The sequence below is a fragment of the Panicum virgatum genome, chromosome 3K (genome assembly GCF_016808335.1).
Source record: "Panicum virgatum strain AP13 chromosome 3K, P.virgatum_v5, whole genome shotgun sequence".
Taxonomy (NCBI): domain Eukaryota; kingdom Viridiplantae; phylum Streptophyta; class Magnoliopsida; order Poales; family Poaceae; genus Panicum; species Panicum virgatum.
In genome coordinates this window covers 3,927,452-3,943,825 of record NC_053138.1, presented here as the reverse complement: position 1 = coordinate 3,943,825, position 16,374 = coordinate 3,927,452, and the positions used below count along the sequence as shown (strand labels likewise).

At 44.3% G+C, this 16,374-nt stretch overlaps 2 protein-coding genes across 5 annotated transcripts; both read left to right on the top strand.

Moving 5' to 3' along the window:
• Positions 1 to 4,267: 4,267 nt before the first annotated feature.
• Positions 4,268 to 10,803, top strand: LOC120696895 (acetyl-CoA acetyltransferase, cytosolic 1-like). Its single transcript, XM_039979922.1, has 15 exons — positions 4,268 to 4,407; positions 4,499 to 4,563; positions 5,244 to 5,342; positions 5,445 to 5,618; positions 5,719 to 5,824; positions 6,080 to 6,218; positions 8,201 to 8,278; positions 8,357 to 8,422; positions 8,633 to 8,718; positions 9,151 to 9,250; positions 9,450 to 9,560; positions 9,634 to 9,675; positions 9,847 to 9,933; positions 10,314 to 10,417; positions 10,609 to 10,803. Exons 2-14 carry the CDS (start codon positions 4,536 to 4,538, stop codon positions 10,401 to 10,403), a joined length of 1,206 nt encoding a protein of 401 aa, XP_039835856.1. The 5' UTR covers positions 4,268 to 4,407; positions 4,499 to 4,535; the 3' UTR covers positions 10,404 to 10,417; positions 10,609 to 10,803.
• Positions 10,804 to 11,905: 1,102 nt separating this feature from the next.
• On the top strand, positions 11,906 to 15,793 carry LOC120696894 (ubiquitin fusion degradation protein 1 homolog). Of its 4 annotated transcripts, none has more exons than XM_039979920.1 (10): positions 11,906 to 12,193; positions 12,976 to 13,013; positions 13,423 to 13,500; positions 13,942 to 13,966; positions 14,056 to 14,097; positions 14,190 to 14,311; positions 14,393 to 14,523; positions 14,695 to 14,918; positions 15,034 to 15,263; positions 15,392 to 15,793. In XM_039979920.1, exons 6-10 carry the CDS (start codon positions 14,213 to 14,215, stop codon positions 15,476 to 15,478), a joined length of 771 nt encoding a protein of 256 aa, XP_039835854.1. In that variant the 5' UTR covers positions 11,906 to 12,193; positions 12,976 to 13,013; positions 13,423 to 13,500; positions 13,942 to 13,966; positions 14,056 to 14,097; positions 14,190 to 14,212; the 3' UTR covers positions 15,479 to 15,793. The 4 variants fall into 4 exon arrangements, with proteins under 4 accessions (XP_039835854.1, XP_039835855.1, XP_039835852.1 ...); XM_039979918.1 differs by having other exon boundaries at positions 12,006 to 12,193; positions 14,056 to 14,088; XM_039979919.1 differs by having other exon boundaries at positions 12,088 to 12,193; positions 12,979 to 13,013; positions 14,056 to 14,088.
• Positions 15,794 to 16,374: the final 581 nt, after the last annotated feature.

The window sequence follows — 16,374 nt, the reverse complement described above, 5'->3', positions numbered from 1 at the left end:
TGCAGCATTAAAATCGATCTCTTGGTTGCTGAGGCTTATTATAGGCTGAAGAGGCAAAAAAGAAAGAATTGTAGGAGCCAGAGCCAGCTGCTTGAACCGTGATGGAAGCAAGCAAAGCAATTAAGCGGGGGGCGGCAGTTGGATGGAACAGTGGCGAGCCCGTTCAGCTTAGTAGTAGCCCCCTAGAACTCTAAAAAAATAGTGTCACGCGCCCAACCCATCTCCTTGAGTCCTTCCCAACCACCCCGTCCTTTTAGCCCGTGCTCGATCTGTGGGTGCCCTAATCTAACAAACCCTAACTAACTAGCTAGTGGCCACATATACGCGACACATACGTGGACTGTGTGCATCGCATCGCACCGATATGAATATGCGATGCTACTGTTGGAGGGCCGGTACGGTCGCCCACCAACACAGGGCGAGCTACTCCAATTCGCCCAGTCGCCACCAGCAATACTATCTAGCTAGAATCAATCAGAGCTATGCAGCTAGCTCTAGCTCTTCTTCATGTTGTCTGCCTGCATGCAGAGATAATTAAGTTGTTCTTGGCGGCCAAATTATATTTGTGATCGCTGCAAGCGCCCAAGATTACACCACTGTAGCAATTAATATAACGAATAAAATCCCTGGAGTATGTTAAGTTCCAGCCAACCAAATTGGTAGTTAGCCACCTGCATGCGATTACTCCTGCTAATGGGGCGGGGCTTGATGGGTTTTTTGGGTGGGTTTTAATACGGGTACTATTGGATGGGTGGAAACGGGTGACACTATGAAATTGGTTGGGGCGGGTTGGGTTGACGACATAGACGGGTTGGGACGGGTTGGGGCGCTATGGTAGTAGATCGGCACGTAAGTCGCATATCATCTTCCATCGTGACTTCGGGTTGGGGCATTGGGCCGACGGGATGGGTCGGGGCGGGTGGTAGTTAGGGCTCTTGAAATATGGGTAGGGGCGGATTTGGAGTGGGTTCAACCCCATTAGCAGGCCTACATGCGATTAATTAAACTAGTAATTAAGCTCCCTGGGTTGGTCTGGATTACTAGTTGCATTGGATTCTTTTAGCAACCTCAACCACACACCGTGTGCTTAATAATTATATATAATAGCTGTGTTCCCTACCGGATTTGGGGGCTGCAAAAACTACTCCTTGCGCTATATATATATATATATATATATATATATATATATATATATATATATATATATATATATATATATATATATATATATATATATATATATATATATATGCTCAACTAACATTTTACCCACACTAACGGCCGGCGCTGCAGCTTAACATCACTGATTGCCGCCATCCTGCTTAATTAAAAAACGTCACCCGCCCCGCTCCATCCTCTATAGACAGTGGTTCTACAGGCGATCACACAGTGGTTCTACGCTAGCTCCTACCAAACGCTTTGTACGCGTGTACTGCAGGCAAGGGCACACACCTAATAGATAGGCCGCGTCACCTATAGCTATATACGTATAGCTCATCGTCGTCAAAATTTAGGCTGACACTCTGTTCGCAACATCCAGCCAACACTATTCTTCTCTTACACCAAACTAACAACAGCCAGCAGCCACCAACCAACCAACAATATTTTTCTCTCACAACAAATCAGCATCAGCCACCAGCCACAGCACAGCGAACATAGGCTAAATTTCATTCCAGTTTCCTATCCTGCTCTGCTCTATGATTGCACTTGTGCCTCTCCAAGTAATTAATAACGTCCATGATGATTCGTGCCAGCAACATTGTTAATACTAACTAATAAGATGCATGGTGGGTTCCGAGCATCTAGAAAAGAGGAGCAAATTAGTTGACGCATCAATGCAGATTTATGTCTGATCGAGTAGCTCGCTCCGACTATGAGTACAGCTCAAATAAACGAGGACCCCAGATTGTTTACAACTCGAGGGAATAATCAACCTTGCTTCTTACTCCAGGTTATAGGATAAATTATCTTATATTACCGGGGGGGGGGGGGGACACAATTCCCTCACAAAAGAAAAGGGCGGAGAGCAAACAAGTAAAAGGAGCTTTGGGCCGTATTCAATCGAGCCGACAGCCACTGTTCCTTTTACTCGCTAGGGCCCCGTTCGGTTCGGGCCGTTCCAGAACGGCCTGGAACCGTTTCAGGCCTTATTCTAGGTGTCAAGGCCTTCGTGGCCTGAAACAGTTCCGGCCCAGAGCCGAACGGGCCCGCGCTAGGCTGCAGGCTGCAGCAGCCACCGGTGGATTTGGATTTGGATTGGAGTCCACACGTGTGCTCCACCAAAAAAATGAGTACTAACTCCATTTCAAATTGTAGATGGTTTAATTTTTTAACTTAAATTGAACTACTCGTTTTATTAAAAAATTTATACAAAATATCACTTATTTTGTTATAGGTTGATTTATCAATACAGGATCTTCAAGAATAACTTACATTTGATAATGCTTACACAAATTTTTTAAATAAGATGAGCGGTCAAATTTAAAGTAAAAAAATCAAACTCTAGCTAGCTAGGCCAACAACTCGACGAATGGAATCAAATGGTGGGTGGACCACCTGGTGGTGCCGACCTGCCGTGAGTCCTTCCTACCTACTGGTACATGCCATCCCCATGCCATGCCTTGGCGCGCGTGAAAATGGCGATGCCACATCCATCCGATCAAACCGGGTTTCAATCCAAACACAAGGCAACTTCTATGATCTATAACAACTAGAATAGTTCTAGTTCTACAAGATTATTTCTACTAGTTCTACAAGATTATTTCTAAATTTCTGTAACGTGTCATCTCTAAATCTGACTATTATTGTTTTATTATTAATTAATGGTTGTATATATGTGCATCGCCGATGACAATGAGTCGGAAAAGAGACTATAAACATGCTGATTCTTATCACGGCCTCTTGTAAACGAGTCTACGTACCATCAGAGTTGTCCTTTTGTCCTTCCGATTCCTCATTCTCCACATATGACGAGGACCGTCTTTAGGAATTTAGGCCCCGACGTGAAATGCAGAATGGATCTCTAAAATACTCCAAGGAACAAACGTCTACCCCTCCATCTTATGAAATTATTTGAAAATTTTGCACAAGGTGCTATTCTAAAAATTCTATCTTAATTTACTTGTCTAATTAATTAGACAGATTTGAATTGCATGCCAACGGAGGGTGGAAGACACGAAGATGCTATTGCAGCGTCGAAGTATCTAATGCGCGAGGAATAGAAAGCAAATAGAAGCGATAGAAATATTAGACCTTGAACTGTTAAAATATGGGTCCTTTTTCTTTTCTTTTTTTTTTACCCCGAGCGGTCGCTCAGCTCGCTGCTCGCTCATGGCACCTGCATAGGACAGATGATCACGTGTTACACGTGCTGGAATATACTATAGCTCAGCGGCAGTCAATCGAGAGAAGACGCCAAAGGTATCATTTATTTCCATTGACTAGGTAGATGAGCTCCGACCTACTACCTATTCAATGGCAACTGAATAAAGACCATGATGTATTATTACATCATACTAGTGTTGTTGATGTTTTTGTTTTATGAATCCAACTTAATCTCCTCAACTCTTTTTTTGTGTGCTTCTCTTGTAAAAATTGAAAAAAAGAGATTAAAAAACATGACAGCTGAGCTCCAAAACAGATTACTGTTAGGTCTGTCTGGATCGCCGGATCCAAGCAACGTGCTAGCTCCCGCAAGGTCATTAAGCCCAACCACGATTGGGGCTACTCCCATGGTGACGCATGATCGCCTCTCATCCTTTGTCTTTTTTGCTCTTTGCGATTGCTGGAGTTATCTTTACTATGGTTGAGATTAGCAAAAATCATCGGATAGCATAGCTGCTAAGATGACTCAACCAGTGTATGATGAAATCTGGGAAGTTTGTTGATAGATTGACAAAGCAGAGCGTAGAAACAAGATATTAACTCTCATAGTTGACAGAGACACCACTCTGATCCTGACAGCACAACCGTCAACAAATTACTACTCAAGATCACATTTTGTTTGACGTCGAGTTGGTTACTTAAAAACTGAACAGACCGGCGTCAAATATTATAGTAGGTGGGAGGAGTACACGGTAAGTGTTTAATTACATTCTAGAGTAGATCCAGGTTGATATCGAACTAAACCGTCCCAGCCGGCCCGCTCTCCACACAAATGGCCGCAATTAGCATCGAACCGGTGGAAAACCAGACAACCTAGCGGTTTTTCGTTAAAACCAAAGCACGTCAGATTCTGAATCTGCCTGTTATTCAATTTCAAAGCCGTGCGTCCGACACAGATCGCCCACGGCACTCCACTCCGCTGGGGATCTCCTCCTCCACTCCACTTCACGCCTCTCTTCCTTTGCGGCGGCGACTGGGCTCGCCAGCTCTTCCCCGGCGACGAGCACCCCCCGCCCCCACAAGGTATGGCCGCGCCCCTTCCTCCTGCCGTGCGAAATCGAACACCCCGACCCCTAATGTCAGCTGTTTGTTTTGGGATCCGATCCGACTGCAGGTCGGTTGGTTAGGCAGTTCGGACCGGCGGCGCGGCCATGGCTTCCAACGGCATCGCCCCCAGAGGTATTATTTGCAACCCCCAACCGCCCCAGCAGCCTTCAGAGCCGCCCGGGAGATCTTGGGCAATGACTCGATGAGCACGCCATTATAGTTCTAGCGATCTGACATTGTTGGGAGGCGGGCTTCGCACTGTTGGGCCCAATTTTTCGGTTTATTATGTAGTTTGCAAGGCAGTATTGGCTGCTTTCCGTGTAATTCTAGTGCCTGTCTGCGGTCATGTGGAGTTCTGACTTCTGAGTGCTCCACGCTCCTGCTCTTATCCTTGTGTTCCCCATAATCTGTTCGCTTGACGTCATCCATTTGGTTTGTTTGATAGTAGGAGCTTCTGATTTCACTGCAAAATTCGTACATGTTAGCACAAGTTCTGTTTCCCCCCTGCTCGCGCTGCGGACTGCGCAGAAGGGAGGGTTCCCCAGAAGGGAGTGCTACACATGTACCTTTTTTTTTTGAAAGGAAAGTGCTACACATGTACTTGGTTTTAGCAGCTCCAGCAATTCTTTTTGTTTTACTATAATATAATGCCAACTGTAGTGTGGTATTTGCTTTCCACGATTGTTTGTACCAATTTATGATGGGAGGCGTAAGCATGGTTTACAAATTACTGTAGATACAGTGGGAGAGAGGATCATTTTAGATGGTTTTGCTATGTCCTACTATCACTAACTTTTCTTCCTTGCTCACAGATGTATGTGTTGTTGGGGTTGCACGCACCCCTATGGGTGGTTTCCTTGGCGCCTTGTCTTCCTTGCCTGCAACCAAACTTGGCTCTATTGCAATTGAAGGTGATACACACACCTTTCTGCATGCACATCATCTCTGAACAAGATGTAAATATTTGTTTTGCGCCCGCTGACACTGACATGAACATTGGTTGGGGCGGTTAGCTGCTCTGAAAAGAGCAAGCGTCGATCCGGCCCTTGTGCAGGAGGTCTACTTTGGAAACGTCTTGAGCGCTAATTTGGGACAAGCTCCTGCGAGGCAAGCTGCTCTGGGTGCAGGGATACCAAACACTGTTGTCTGTACCACTGTTAACAAAGTCTGCGCATCTGGCATGAAAGGTTTGAACCTAATTCATTTGTCCAGGCTATACTCTGCTCATAATTTACACAAGTGAGACATTTTATCTGACATGCCCTTGCTTTTCTTTCCTCTGTGCAGCTACTATGTTTGCAGCACAGTCAATTCAACTGGGTATCAATGATATTGTTGTGGCAGGTGGCATGGAAAGCATGTCCAATGCCCCAAAGTACATTGCTGAAGCTAGGTATGCAAAGCACTGTTTTGATAGATCCAATATCGTGCTGCATAGCTGAAGCATATGCTTAGGTTATTTTGTGGGTACATGCATGTTTACTTATTTGTGTTGCATTTTCAGCACTAGTTTGTATTAATATGCCCATTCTCTATTGGCAAGGCAATTAACAAAGGCACCTGTTTATTCTGAAATTGTATTATATTCTTGGTTAAAATGGATTTCAACTGCAATAATCTGATACGCTTACTGATTACAAAAATGCAGGAAAGGGTCTCGTTTCGGACATGACACACTTGTCGATGGCATGCTTAAGGATGGCCTTTGGGACGTATACGGTGATTGTGCCATGGGAATGTGTGCTGAGCTTTGTGCTGACAATCATTCCCTCACAAGAGAAGATCAGGTCTCTTACTATGGATAATAGTGCTATAATTTTATTTCTATATTTGTCAATACATAAAGTGGTGTTATTCATAGTGGTAAATAAGACAATTCTTTTGAGAGTTCTCTGATTTGGTTTGGTGTTATTCATAGTGGTAAATAAGACAATTCTTTTGAGAGTTCTCTGATTTGGTTTCAATCATCAGTTTAAACATCTTCTTTCATAATCTTGGTTATCATCCTGCGTGGTCTCGATCTGCATCAGCATTCCCAGTATCTTATGATGGACTTCTAGTTTGGACCCTTCTAGGAGCAATGGCTTTTCTATTAGGATTTTCATATGATTGGGGCTAATGTGATGATCTGGATCTGTAGATGAACTGTTCATTTGCTTGCTTCCAAAGGTGAATGTAGATGTGCCATACTACAATGAGTACTATTTGTATCCTTGTTGAAGCAATATAGATTTAAGAGTAAAATGCACTGTGGGTCCTTAAACTAGTTGAGCCGTTCTGTTTAGGTCCATGAACTTTGAAAATGCATTTTTAGGTCCAGAATCTATTTAAGTGTGTCATCTAGGTCCAATTCAGCCACGCCATACCCTAGACCGTCTACGTGGACGGCCAACTCGGATCCGACATGGACTTAGATCCAACGTGGACTGCCTCTCTCTCTCTTCCTCCCCATCCCCTCCTCCGGCGTCCTTCCCGTGCCTCGGCTGCGGCGTCCTTCCCGTGCCTCCGCTGCGCGACAGAGGGAGCAGGGGAGGGCGAATGCCGGCCGCCATGGCCCCGCGGATGACAGGTTTGACGGCGGGGCTCGGCTGCGGCCGAGCGCGAGCAGGCGGAGCTCAGGCGGGCACTGTGAGGACGGCGGAGGAGGAAGGGGGCGGCGCGCGGTCTTCTAGGAGCTCTGCTCCGCTGCGCGAGGGAGGAGGAAGGTGGTGGCCGTGCGGATCCTCGCCGGGGAGGCCGGAGGAGGCCACGGCGAGCGCGCGCGCGCGGGCCGAGCAGCGAGCAGCAGCGGCGTGCGAGCAGGGGGCGGAGCGGCGGCGTGCGGGAGAGCTCCGACAGAGAGAGAGGGGCGGGGAGAAGCGGACGGAGAGAGGGGGGTCGGGACGCCGCCGGAGCTCGGGGTCGAGGAGGTCGCCGCGCGTCCGCCGCGGCTGCCAGCCGCGCCCCGGCCCGCCCGCCGCTGCCCAAGCCCATGGCCGCCGGGAGGAAGCGCCGGGAGGGAGGGAGGAGGAGGGGGCGGCTCCGCGCGGCGAGGGGGGGAGGGAGGGAGGAGGGGGCTGCGCGCGCCGCCGTCGCCGCCATGGGGTCTGGGCGCGCGTGCCTCCGCCGCTGGCCCTGCGCGCGAGCCGCCGCCGCTGGCAGCGCGCGCGCTCGCCGCCACCCCCGCGCCCCTGCCGCCGGAGGGGACGGGACGGCTCGCGGCCGGGGCAGGAAGGGAGGGCTGGGGCAGCTCGCCGCAGGGAGAGAGAGGAGACGAAGGGAGGGAGGGCCGGGCCCCTGCTCGCCGGAGAGGGAGGAGGCGCCGAGCGAGCAGGGGGCGCCGCCGGCTAGAGGGAGGCGGAGGCGGAGGCGTGATGGATAGGGGCCCCACATGTAAGGATCCACATCACCGCACAGTCAACCTGCCACATCAGCTTCTAGGGTATGGCGTGGCTGAATTGGACCTAGATGACACACTTGAATAGATTGTGGACCTATAAATGCATTTTCGAAGTTCATGGACCTAAACAGAACAGACCAACTAGTTTAAGGACCCCCAGTGCATTTTACTCTAGATTTAATCTCTTAGGAGCTGCTCTTCAGTACACAACATTACCCTTCTATACCTCAAATATTTTCCTGTAACAATTTTCATTTTTTGTCAATTATATTCCTGTATCAATTGCATAGGAATCTTCCTGTATCTGATGCAATGTATTTTTCCTCTATATTGCAATAAATATATTTGCCATTACTGTCGAATTTTATTTTACTTTTTTTTCGTGCATAGGATGCTTTTGCTATCCAAAGCAACGAGCGCGGAATTGCTGCTCGTGACAGTGGTGCTTTTGCATGGGAGATTGTTCCGGTGATTTTCTCTCTTTCTTGGATCTAGACATTGTATGCCCTGTTTGGTTTTTCTTATGCTCAATATTTTGTCAACCAGATTGAAGTTCCTGTTGGGAGGGGAAAACCACCAGTACTTATTGAGAAAGATGAAAGCCTGGACAAGGTAAATTTCTCATGTAACAAAGTTGTTATGAACGAAATAAAATTTGTAGTTGGTTATGAACAAGGTAATTACTGGCATGCTCTTTTATCATAATTCTTGCTTCCCAGGAGTACAATGGGTCTCCTTACATAAAGAGCTTTCCAAACAGTTATTGTAAGGTCAATGACAATGACAGTTTCACTTATCTTTTGTTATTTCTTTGTCTCTTAGTTTGACCCCATAAAACTGAAGAAACTCCGCCCAAGTTTCAAGGAGAATGGTGGCACTGTTACAGCTGGAAATGCTTCTAGTATAAGGTTTTAACTGCTTGACATTTATTTTATTTCTGAATTATTTAAGTTTTTCTACAATATGCTGTTTTTTTTCCTGAAAGGTCCGAGACACAAAATATTTCATTGTTAACGATTAATTATTTTATTATATCATGCATGTATTTTGTTGCTGTCATATGCATGCCATATTCGACTTCTGTTTGTACTTACAAATTGCTTCTCCTATTTATGTTTGACTGCTTGTTATGCTCTAAATTGTAACTAATTTCTTTAGGCTTGTAACATAAATAAATTGGTGCAAATGGTTTATATCACATAAGAAAGTAAAAATATCTTTGTAATGCACTATTCCCATTCAATCAAGGAAAATTAGCTTACCTGTCAAGAGTGCTGCATATTGTTCGCTTGTGTAGGCTTCTGCAATCAGTCACATCGAATTTGTTTTTCATGAATCAGTGATGGTGCTGCTGCATTAGTCTTGGTGAGTGGGCAGAAGGCTCAAGAGCTTGGCCTGCAAGTTCTTGCAAGGATCAAAGGATATGCAGATGCAGCTCAAGTAAGCTATAGAAACAGTTATTTTATTTAAGAGTAGAGTATGCTTCTAGGTATATCATCATGATCTAAATATTGAAGGATGTACGAAATTATTTTCTCTTGAGCAGTTTATGTTACTATTTTAGATATCAAATTTTATCAATTCTTGTCATTCGTATTCTGAAATACTAACTTTTCAACTTTGAATGTTGTTTATACAGGCTCCAGAGCTTTTTACAACCACCCCAGCACTTGCCATACCAAAGGCTATCGCAAATGCTGGATTAGAGTCATCTCATGTTGATTTTTATGAGATTAATGAAGCTTTTTCGGTATGTATTGACAGTTTCTTTTATTGTTTACTTATTTTTTGGTAACAATATCTATTTTTACTTCTCAATACAGGTTGTTGCGCTTGCAAATCAAAAGCTTCTTGGGATTCCTTCAGTAAGTGACACCTATATCAAACTACCATTCCTTTAAACATCTTTTTTTCAGAAAATACACCCTGGTTTGTTTGTTATGTGCTATGCAGTAGCAACATTTAGTAGCATATAATTCTCCAAAAACATTTGGTAGCATATAATAATATATGAATAAACAACAATGCGCTTGCAGGAAAAGATTAATGTTCATGGAGGAGCTGTATCTTTAGGACATCCTCTTGGGTGCAGTGGTGCTCGTATTTTGGTCACCCTTCTTGGAGTAAGTTTTATCTTACGATGCTAATTTTTCTGATCTTCTGGTTACAATCCCTTTCGTTTAAAGATGTGGAACGTTTTCTAGTAGAAAACTTGAAGTAGATATGTAGGTAATTATGAATTCTGTCAAATACTTGAGCATCTCATAGGGTTTGTCATGAAGGGTAAATCATCCTTCATTGCTACTAGTGGGTTCTGTACTTCTGTTAGTGATTTTTCAATGTGCGAAAATGTCTTCAATTGTGATCCTAGATAAACCTGCATATCCAACTGATGACCATTGTTTCTCTTTCTTTCTCAAAAAGAAAAATCGTGGGTGTCTTCTTTAGTCATCATTTTGGGACATCATCTGGTTCCTCATAGTCCTTGTTTCTTTTTAAACAGGTCCTTAGGGAGAAGGGTGGCAAGATCGGTGTTGCTGGTGTCTGCAATGGCGGAGGTGGCGCGTCAGCACTTGTTCTCGAGCTTGCATAAGAAATACTGACCTTGTAAGACTCAGCACACTGAATACATCTAACTCAATTGCATTATTTTATTACATGATGAAGTATTAAAAGTGACAGTAAGCTGTGCGAGGTGCTAGTACTACTGTTGTATTATTCCACTGATTCTGATGATTAATCATTTTACCTTACAAGTTTTGTGCCATTTCGCTAACCCTAGCAACTTGACACTGCAGGTTCAATCGTTCCAGTAGTTAGCACCGGCTTCCTGTGGCGACCATGTACTATTATGTGGATGTTTATTTATGTTGTACCTTGTTGAACATTCTTAGATTAATTCAGCAATAAGTTGTATCGTGCTTCAGTTACTTGCATAGTATTCTGCAATAAGAGAAATGAAGCAGCATCTCTGCCCGGTTCTTGTATATCCAGTTCAGGAGCTCAATAGCTGTAGTTTTTAAATGTTTGTGTGAAATTTATTTACTTGAAACTGCGAGGATGCTACGCAGCAACGGCCATGCTGGGTTTCAGTCAAGAGTAGGTCTGGGAACTGGCGATGAGCAGGTGCAAGATACATGTGGAGCTTTTGGTCGTCCTCGTTTTCTGCTGGCTTCGTGTGAGTTGAAACTAGATACCGTGCGTGAATATAAATGAACAAGAGACTAAGGAATGGATTCCATGTATTGATCAATGATCATTTGTCTGCCTGAAAATCATTCCCACCTCCCGACCCTCTCGTCTTTTATCGCTGCATATGCCGTTGGTGCACTCCCACCCCCGATAATCCAAACCCTAAACCGCCGCCTCGGCCATCACGGCAACCAGCGCAGCAGTGGGGCGGGAGGGGCTCAAGCCCCCCCTACCGCTGTAATCTTCATGAAGTCCCCCTAAGCCCCTCCTACAAATTTGAGAAGGAAGAAGGAGGAGATGGGCTAGAGGAGGAAGAAGGGAAGCAGCCCCTCCTGCCGTGATTCCTGGCTCCGCCACTGAACCAGCGTCAATCTTATCGTCGGTTGCTCGCGCCCACCTCCCACCCCTCCATTCCCAAGGTAGAAGGCGGAGCAATGGCTGGCCGATAGTAGCAAATGAAGGTGCCGCCGGACTGCAGGAGGAAGAAAGATGACTGGACACCAAATCGAACAGACCATGAACATGCGTACGAATCTCAAAACACTGAGATGAAGAATAAATAAAAAATCTTCCAAAACATGGAACATATTTTTTTAGATCACACAGTAAAACTCAGACACTCACAACACACTCATCCTGAAGAACACACGTACGCAAACCCTATCGCTATGAGCATCCCCGGAGACTGAGCCGACAAATCTTTAAGATTGACAAAGTCACCACAGACTCGCCTATAACTGAATGCACAACACCGATAAATTTTAGAATATTAGGAAGTCGAATTCAAGATCTGATGGTGTTATTGAGGCTATTGTAACTAGTATGCTAGGATTCACCCGTTATGGACCTCGCATGGGCTGGAGGCACAAAGTTCCCGCGTCGGCCCGATAGAGTCCACGGTCTCCTGCGCCTGCCTGCTTCTGGCGGGGCGGCGCGCGGCCCGCTCACTTTCCTTTGGCCCCTTCTCTTCATCTTCATCTTCTAGATTATTCGTTGCGGCCTCGACCTCGATTCGATTCGCCCCCCTCCTCTTCCTTCCATCCGAGGCAACAAGGGACCAAACACGAGCTCCTCCTCCCAGAAAGACCGAGAGGAAGGGTTCCGCTCTACTCTTCCCCGACACCACTCCGCCACCGCCGCATCCCCCAACTCCCGCAAGATCCGCCGGGTGCCCGGGCTGTCGATTTCTCGGTAAGCCTCGAGGCCATCGACCGTCGATTCAATTCCGTTCCCTGTGTGATCCGGGCCGCCCAGCCGCTCTTGTACCATCCGGTTCCCGCACGGAGGCCCTTTACCGCGCTTGTATTACAATCTATAATAATCGCAGGGAGTTGCGCGTCACCGAGTTCGTCGTCTTGTCAACTGTCTTCTAGTTCGTATACGTGCTACCAATCTAGCCCCTTTGTGTGCCTGCATATACTGCCAATTCGTTCTTAGGTGAAATAAATGACATATTTTTTTCCGTAGTTGAACTACTGAAAGTCTGAAAGCGTGCTAGGCTAGCACTACCACTGTCTGTTGCTAAAGTAACACGTTCAATGTCGGTTCATGTTGCACGCTTACCGGTTACCATGCCAATGAGTATGTGGAACATCAAGTTTGCATTGCGCTTTTACCCAGATATACATGGTTATCAATTCTATTGGGCTTGAATAACTGAAGACTGTACCTTGGATATCTATTTCTCTACTTTCATAACCGGTTGTCATCATGTTTCATGAGCATTTTACAAACATGTAATCTCCTCTGCATGAGTGTTAATTCTCTAGCGTGATGTTGCGTATTTGTAGCCTCAGTCAAGATGAAGGCTGACTGACACTTAATAACTGATATTGTCTTTCCTTTCTTGATTGTCACATCGATCGCAAGTGTGAGCGCAATTATTTCTGCACCCCGTACCTCGAGTGCCTACTTTTGTATCTCTGCCTTGTCTGTATCATTTAATTTATTTCCTTTAGTTTCTCATATTCTAGGGAGGAGGAGGGGTTAATCTTTGTGGGGGGAAACAATGGTGAGTCCTTTAGCTGGAATCATGTAATAGGCTTTCTCCTCCCCCTTGGAATTTGCTGATAGCACTGGATAGTCAAACAATGTCAAGTCAAGAGATATTCCTTAAAGGTCTACATCACTATCTAATGTGCATCGTGCAGCGGTGAATTCAGATCCCCAAATGTTCTTCCTTGATACCTGCTTCCATTGCTTGATCAATATAATAGCATTTGATTTTGGATCTGAACCAAGCTACAATTTCTTTTATGTGTCATGTATGTTATTGATATTCAAAACTTGAGGAGTTGTCTGTCTCCTGACTTGTTTCGTATGTGCATGTTTTCATAATGATGAATCATTAATTATTTCTTCTGTTGTGGAACTGTAATGCTGTATCCTTCAATGCTTATAAATTTCTTTATGATGAATAGTACTTTGAGGGCTATGGCTACCATGGAAACACTTTCGAGCAGACATATCGCTGCTACCCAGCATCTTTCATTGACAAGGTTTGTAAATCTTCTTCAGATGAGGGACCATATTTTCTATTTCAATCTATGTTTCCACTTCATCCTCTACCCAGTTTCATGGGATAGTTGCTTGTTATGAGATACTGTGATCAATACTTTAATGCCTATTTCATTCAATTGTTGAATAAGGAACTTATCTTTCCTTAATCAACATGAGTTTTGAATTGAATCAAGTGAAATATCTTTCTATCATGCTTTAGTAGCGACTTGTTGGCATGCTTATGTCGAGACTTGCCTTTATAAACAATGTCACTAAATTATTTTTAAGCTTGTAATGTTATGGTTTACTAGAATATAGCATCCTGCAGTGAATTCTATCAACATCTGTTGCTAGAATAATTACCACCTTCCAATGTAACATTTCTAGTTTGCTTTTTTGAAATTTATTTTAAAATATCTCTTTTACCTCTTTTTTTGCAGCCACAACTTGAGGCTGGTGACAAAAGTATGCTCTCTGTTCAATGAGTTCCGAGTTCTGTATGTATTTTGTTTGCGATTAGAAGATAACATGATTATTACTTTTCTTCTTTTCAGTTATTATGCCACCATCGGCTCTTGATCGTCTCGGTAAGTGAGGTGCATTTGACTACTTCTCTTCAGTCTTCATCTTACAAGTTTTTAGCAAATTTTCCCGCACTCATTTGACAATAAGTTTGGTTTCTCTGCAGCATCTCTGCATATTGAGTATCCTATGCTTTTTGAAGTCCACAATACGGCAGCAGAACGGACTTCACATTGTGGTGTTCTGGAGTTCATTGCAGAAGAAGGCATGATCTATATGCCATATTGGGTACGTTGAGATATCTAGGATACTGTTGCACTTCTCTGTATATCATTATGTCAATAAAGCTAACTTGATGTACTCCATCAGATGATGCAAAATCTTCTTCTGCAAGAGGGAGATATGGTGTTCATAAAAAATGCGAACCTCCCCAAGGGCAAATATGTCAAGTTGCAGCCTCATACAACAGACTTTTTGGATATCTCAAACCCCAAAGCAATGTTAGTAATTTTCTTATTAACAATTTCTCATCCTAGGGGAACATGTGTTTACCCCTTCCCTCCATATATGACTGCTGTATTGTGACTGGAATTACATAGTATGAGTATTGAGTAATGCAAGTATGAAATTCCTGATGAACACTAATGGATCTGTTTGCATCATTTTTGCAGCTTGGAGAAAACTTTGAGGAACTTTTCTTGTCTAACCACAGGTGACAGCATTATGGTAGCTTATAATAACAAGAAGTACTACATTGATATAGTGGAGACAAAACCTTCCAATGCTATCAGTATTATCGAGACTGATTGTGAGGTTGACTTTGCTCCACCACTTGACTATAAAGAGCCTGAGCCAGTAAAACCTGCTGTTCCTGCAAACACAGAGCCTACTGCAGGTAATACCATTGTTCTATACATCACTGGATGTGGTTACCCTTGTTGATGCCTTTATTTTGTAATTATTAGACAAGAAACACTGGTCCTCCAATTCTTTTGCCTTTTTTTTTGCAGAAGCTCCAGCTGAAGAAGAACCAAAATTCATCCCCTTCACTGGTTCAGGAAGGCGTCTGGATGGGAAGCCTTCTAAGGATAAAGATGTGCTGGCCTCATCCCCTGCAAAGCGACAAGCTAATGCAACCAATGGTGTGCAGCCGTCAACAGCCAGCTCGTCTCAGGGTGGTTCGTCGCGTAAGACCACAGGAAAGCTTGTCTTTGGTTCTGGTGGAAGTCGAGCTGATAAGGTTGGTATTTGTCAACATACGCATCTTGTAACCACTGTCCAGGATACCCAATGATGACTACCTTTGGTCTGATCCTGAGAAGGAATGTTGTGCTGTATTGTGTTTACATTTTGTCCATCAATTTGTAGGCGCCTGAGAAGGAAGTGAAGGAGGAACCAAAGAATGAGCCGAAATTTGCAGCATTTACAGGAAAGAAATACTCACTGAAGGGCTGAAGAATAAATAGGTAGTGATGTATATTTATCAGTATATTTCCAGTGACAAGACATAACCAGGGAGAAGAGCTACTGAATTCAATTTATCCTTGTGGGATGGGCATCTTTGGTTGGGTTAGTGGCATACGTGCATCTTGAAGTCGAATGTTTCTTGTGTGAGAAACTGTGATCCTTCCATTGTCTGGCCGCAGTGGAGCAACTGATGTATAAAGCAATTCATGCCTGTTTATGGATTTCTGCTGAACTTGCATGTACAATAGAAGATTTCATCCCCAGTTCATCTGGTGAATATCCATACATGTGTACGTGCACGTCTCGATCCGGTTTAATGTAATAACTGCTCCCTTCGTTCCAAATTACAGGTTGTTTGATTTTTGATTCTAAGTTTGATTCCTCGTTTAAATTTCTTTTGTTATGGCTTGCTTTATCAATACAAGTTCTTTAAAAATGACTTTAAATTTGACTATGTTTGCATAAATTTTTTAAATATAATGAGTGGTTAAATTTGGGTTTCAAAAAGTCAAACGACGTATAATTTGGAACGGACTAATGAAGAGCTTAATAATAAGCTTCAACTGGCCAGGTCATACTACTTCATCAATAATTGCACCATCATGGATCATGATGCGTCGTCGTTAGTTTCTGCACAAGCGTAACAGGAGATCCTTTCCCAGCCGTGCGGCTTCTCCCAATTCCTGCACTACCACGAGACGCGACCGTGACACGTACGAAGAGTAAGGCCTTGATCGATCTTGTCACTTGGATAGGATCGGAAGAGAATGGAGGACCGGCCGGCCGGGGCAGCTGATAACCCATGACAGGTTTCAATCATGCATAGCATTCGACAAGTAACGGCTTATTATCAGATAGTAATAGACAGACGTTGCACGGGGCAT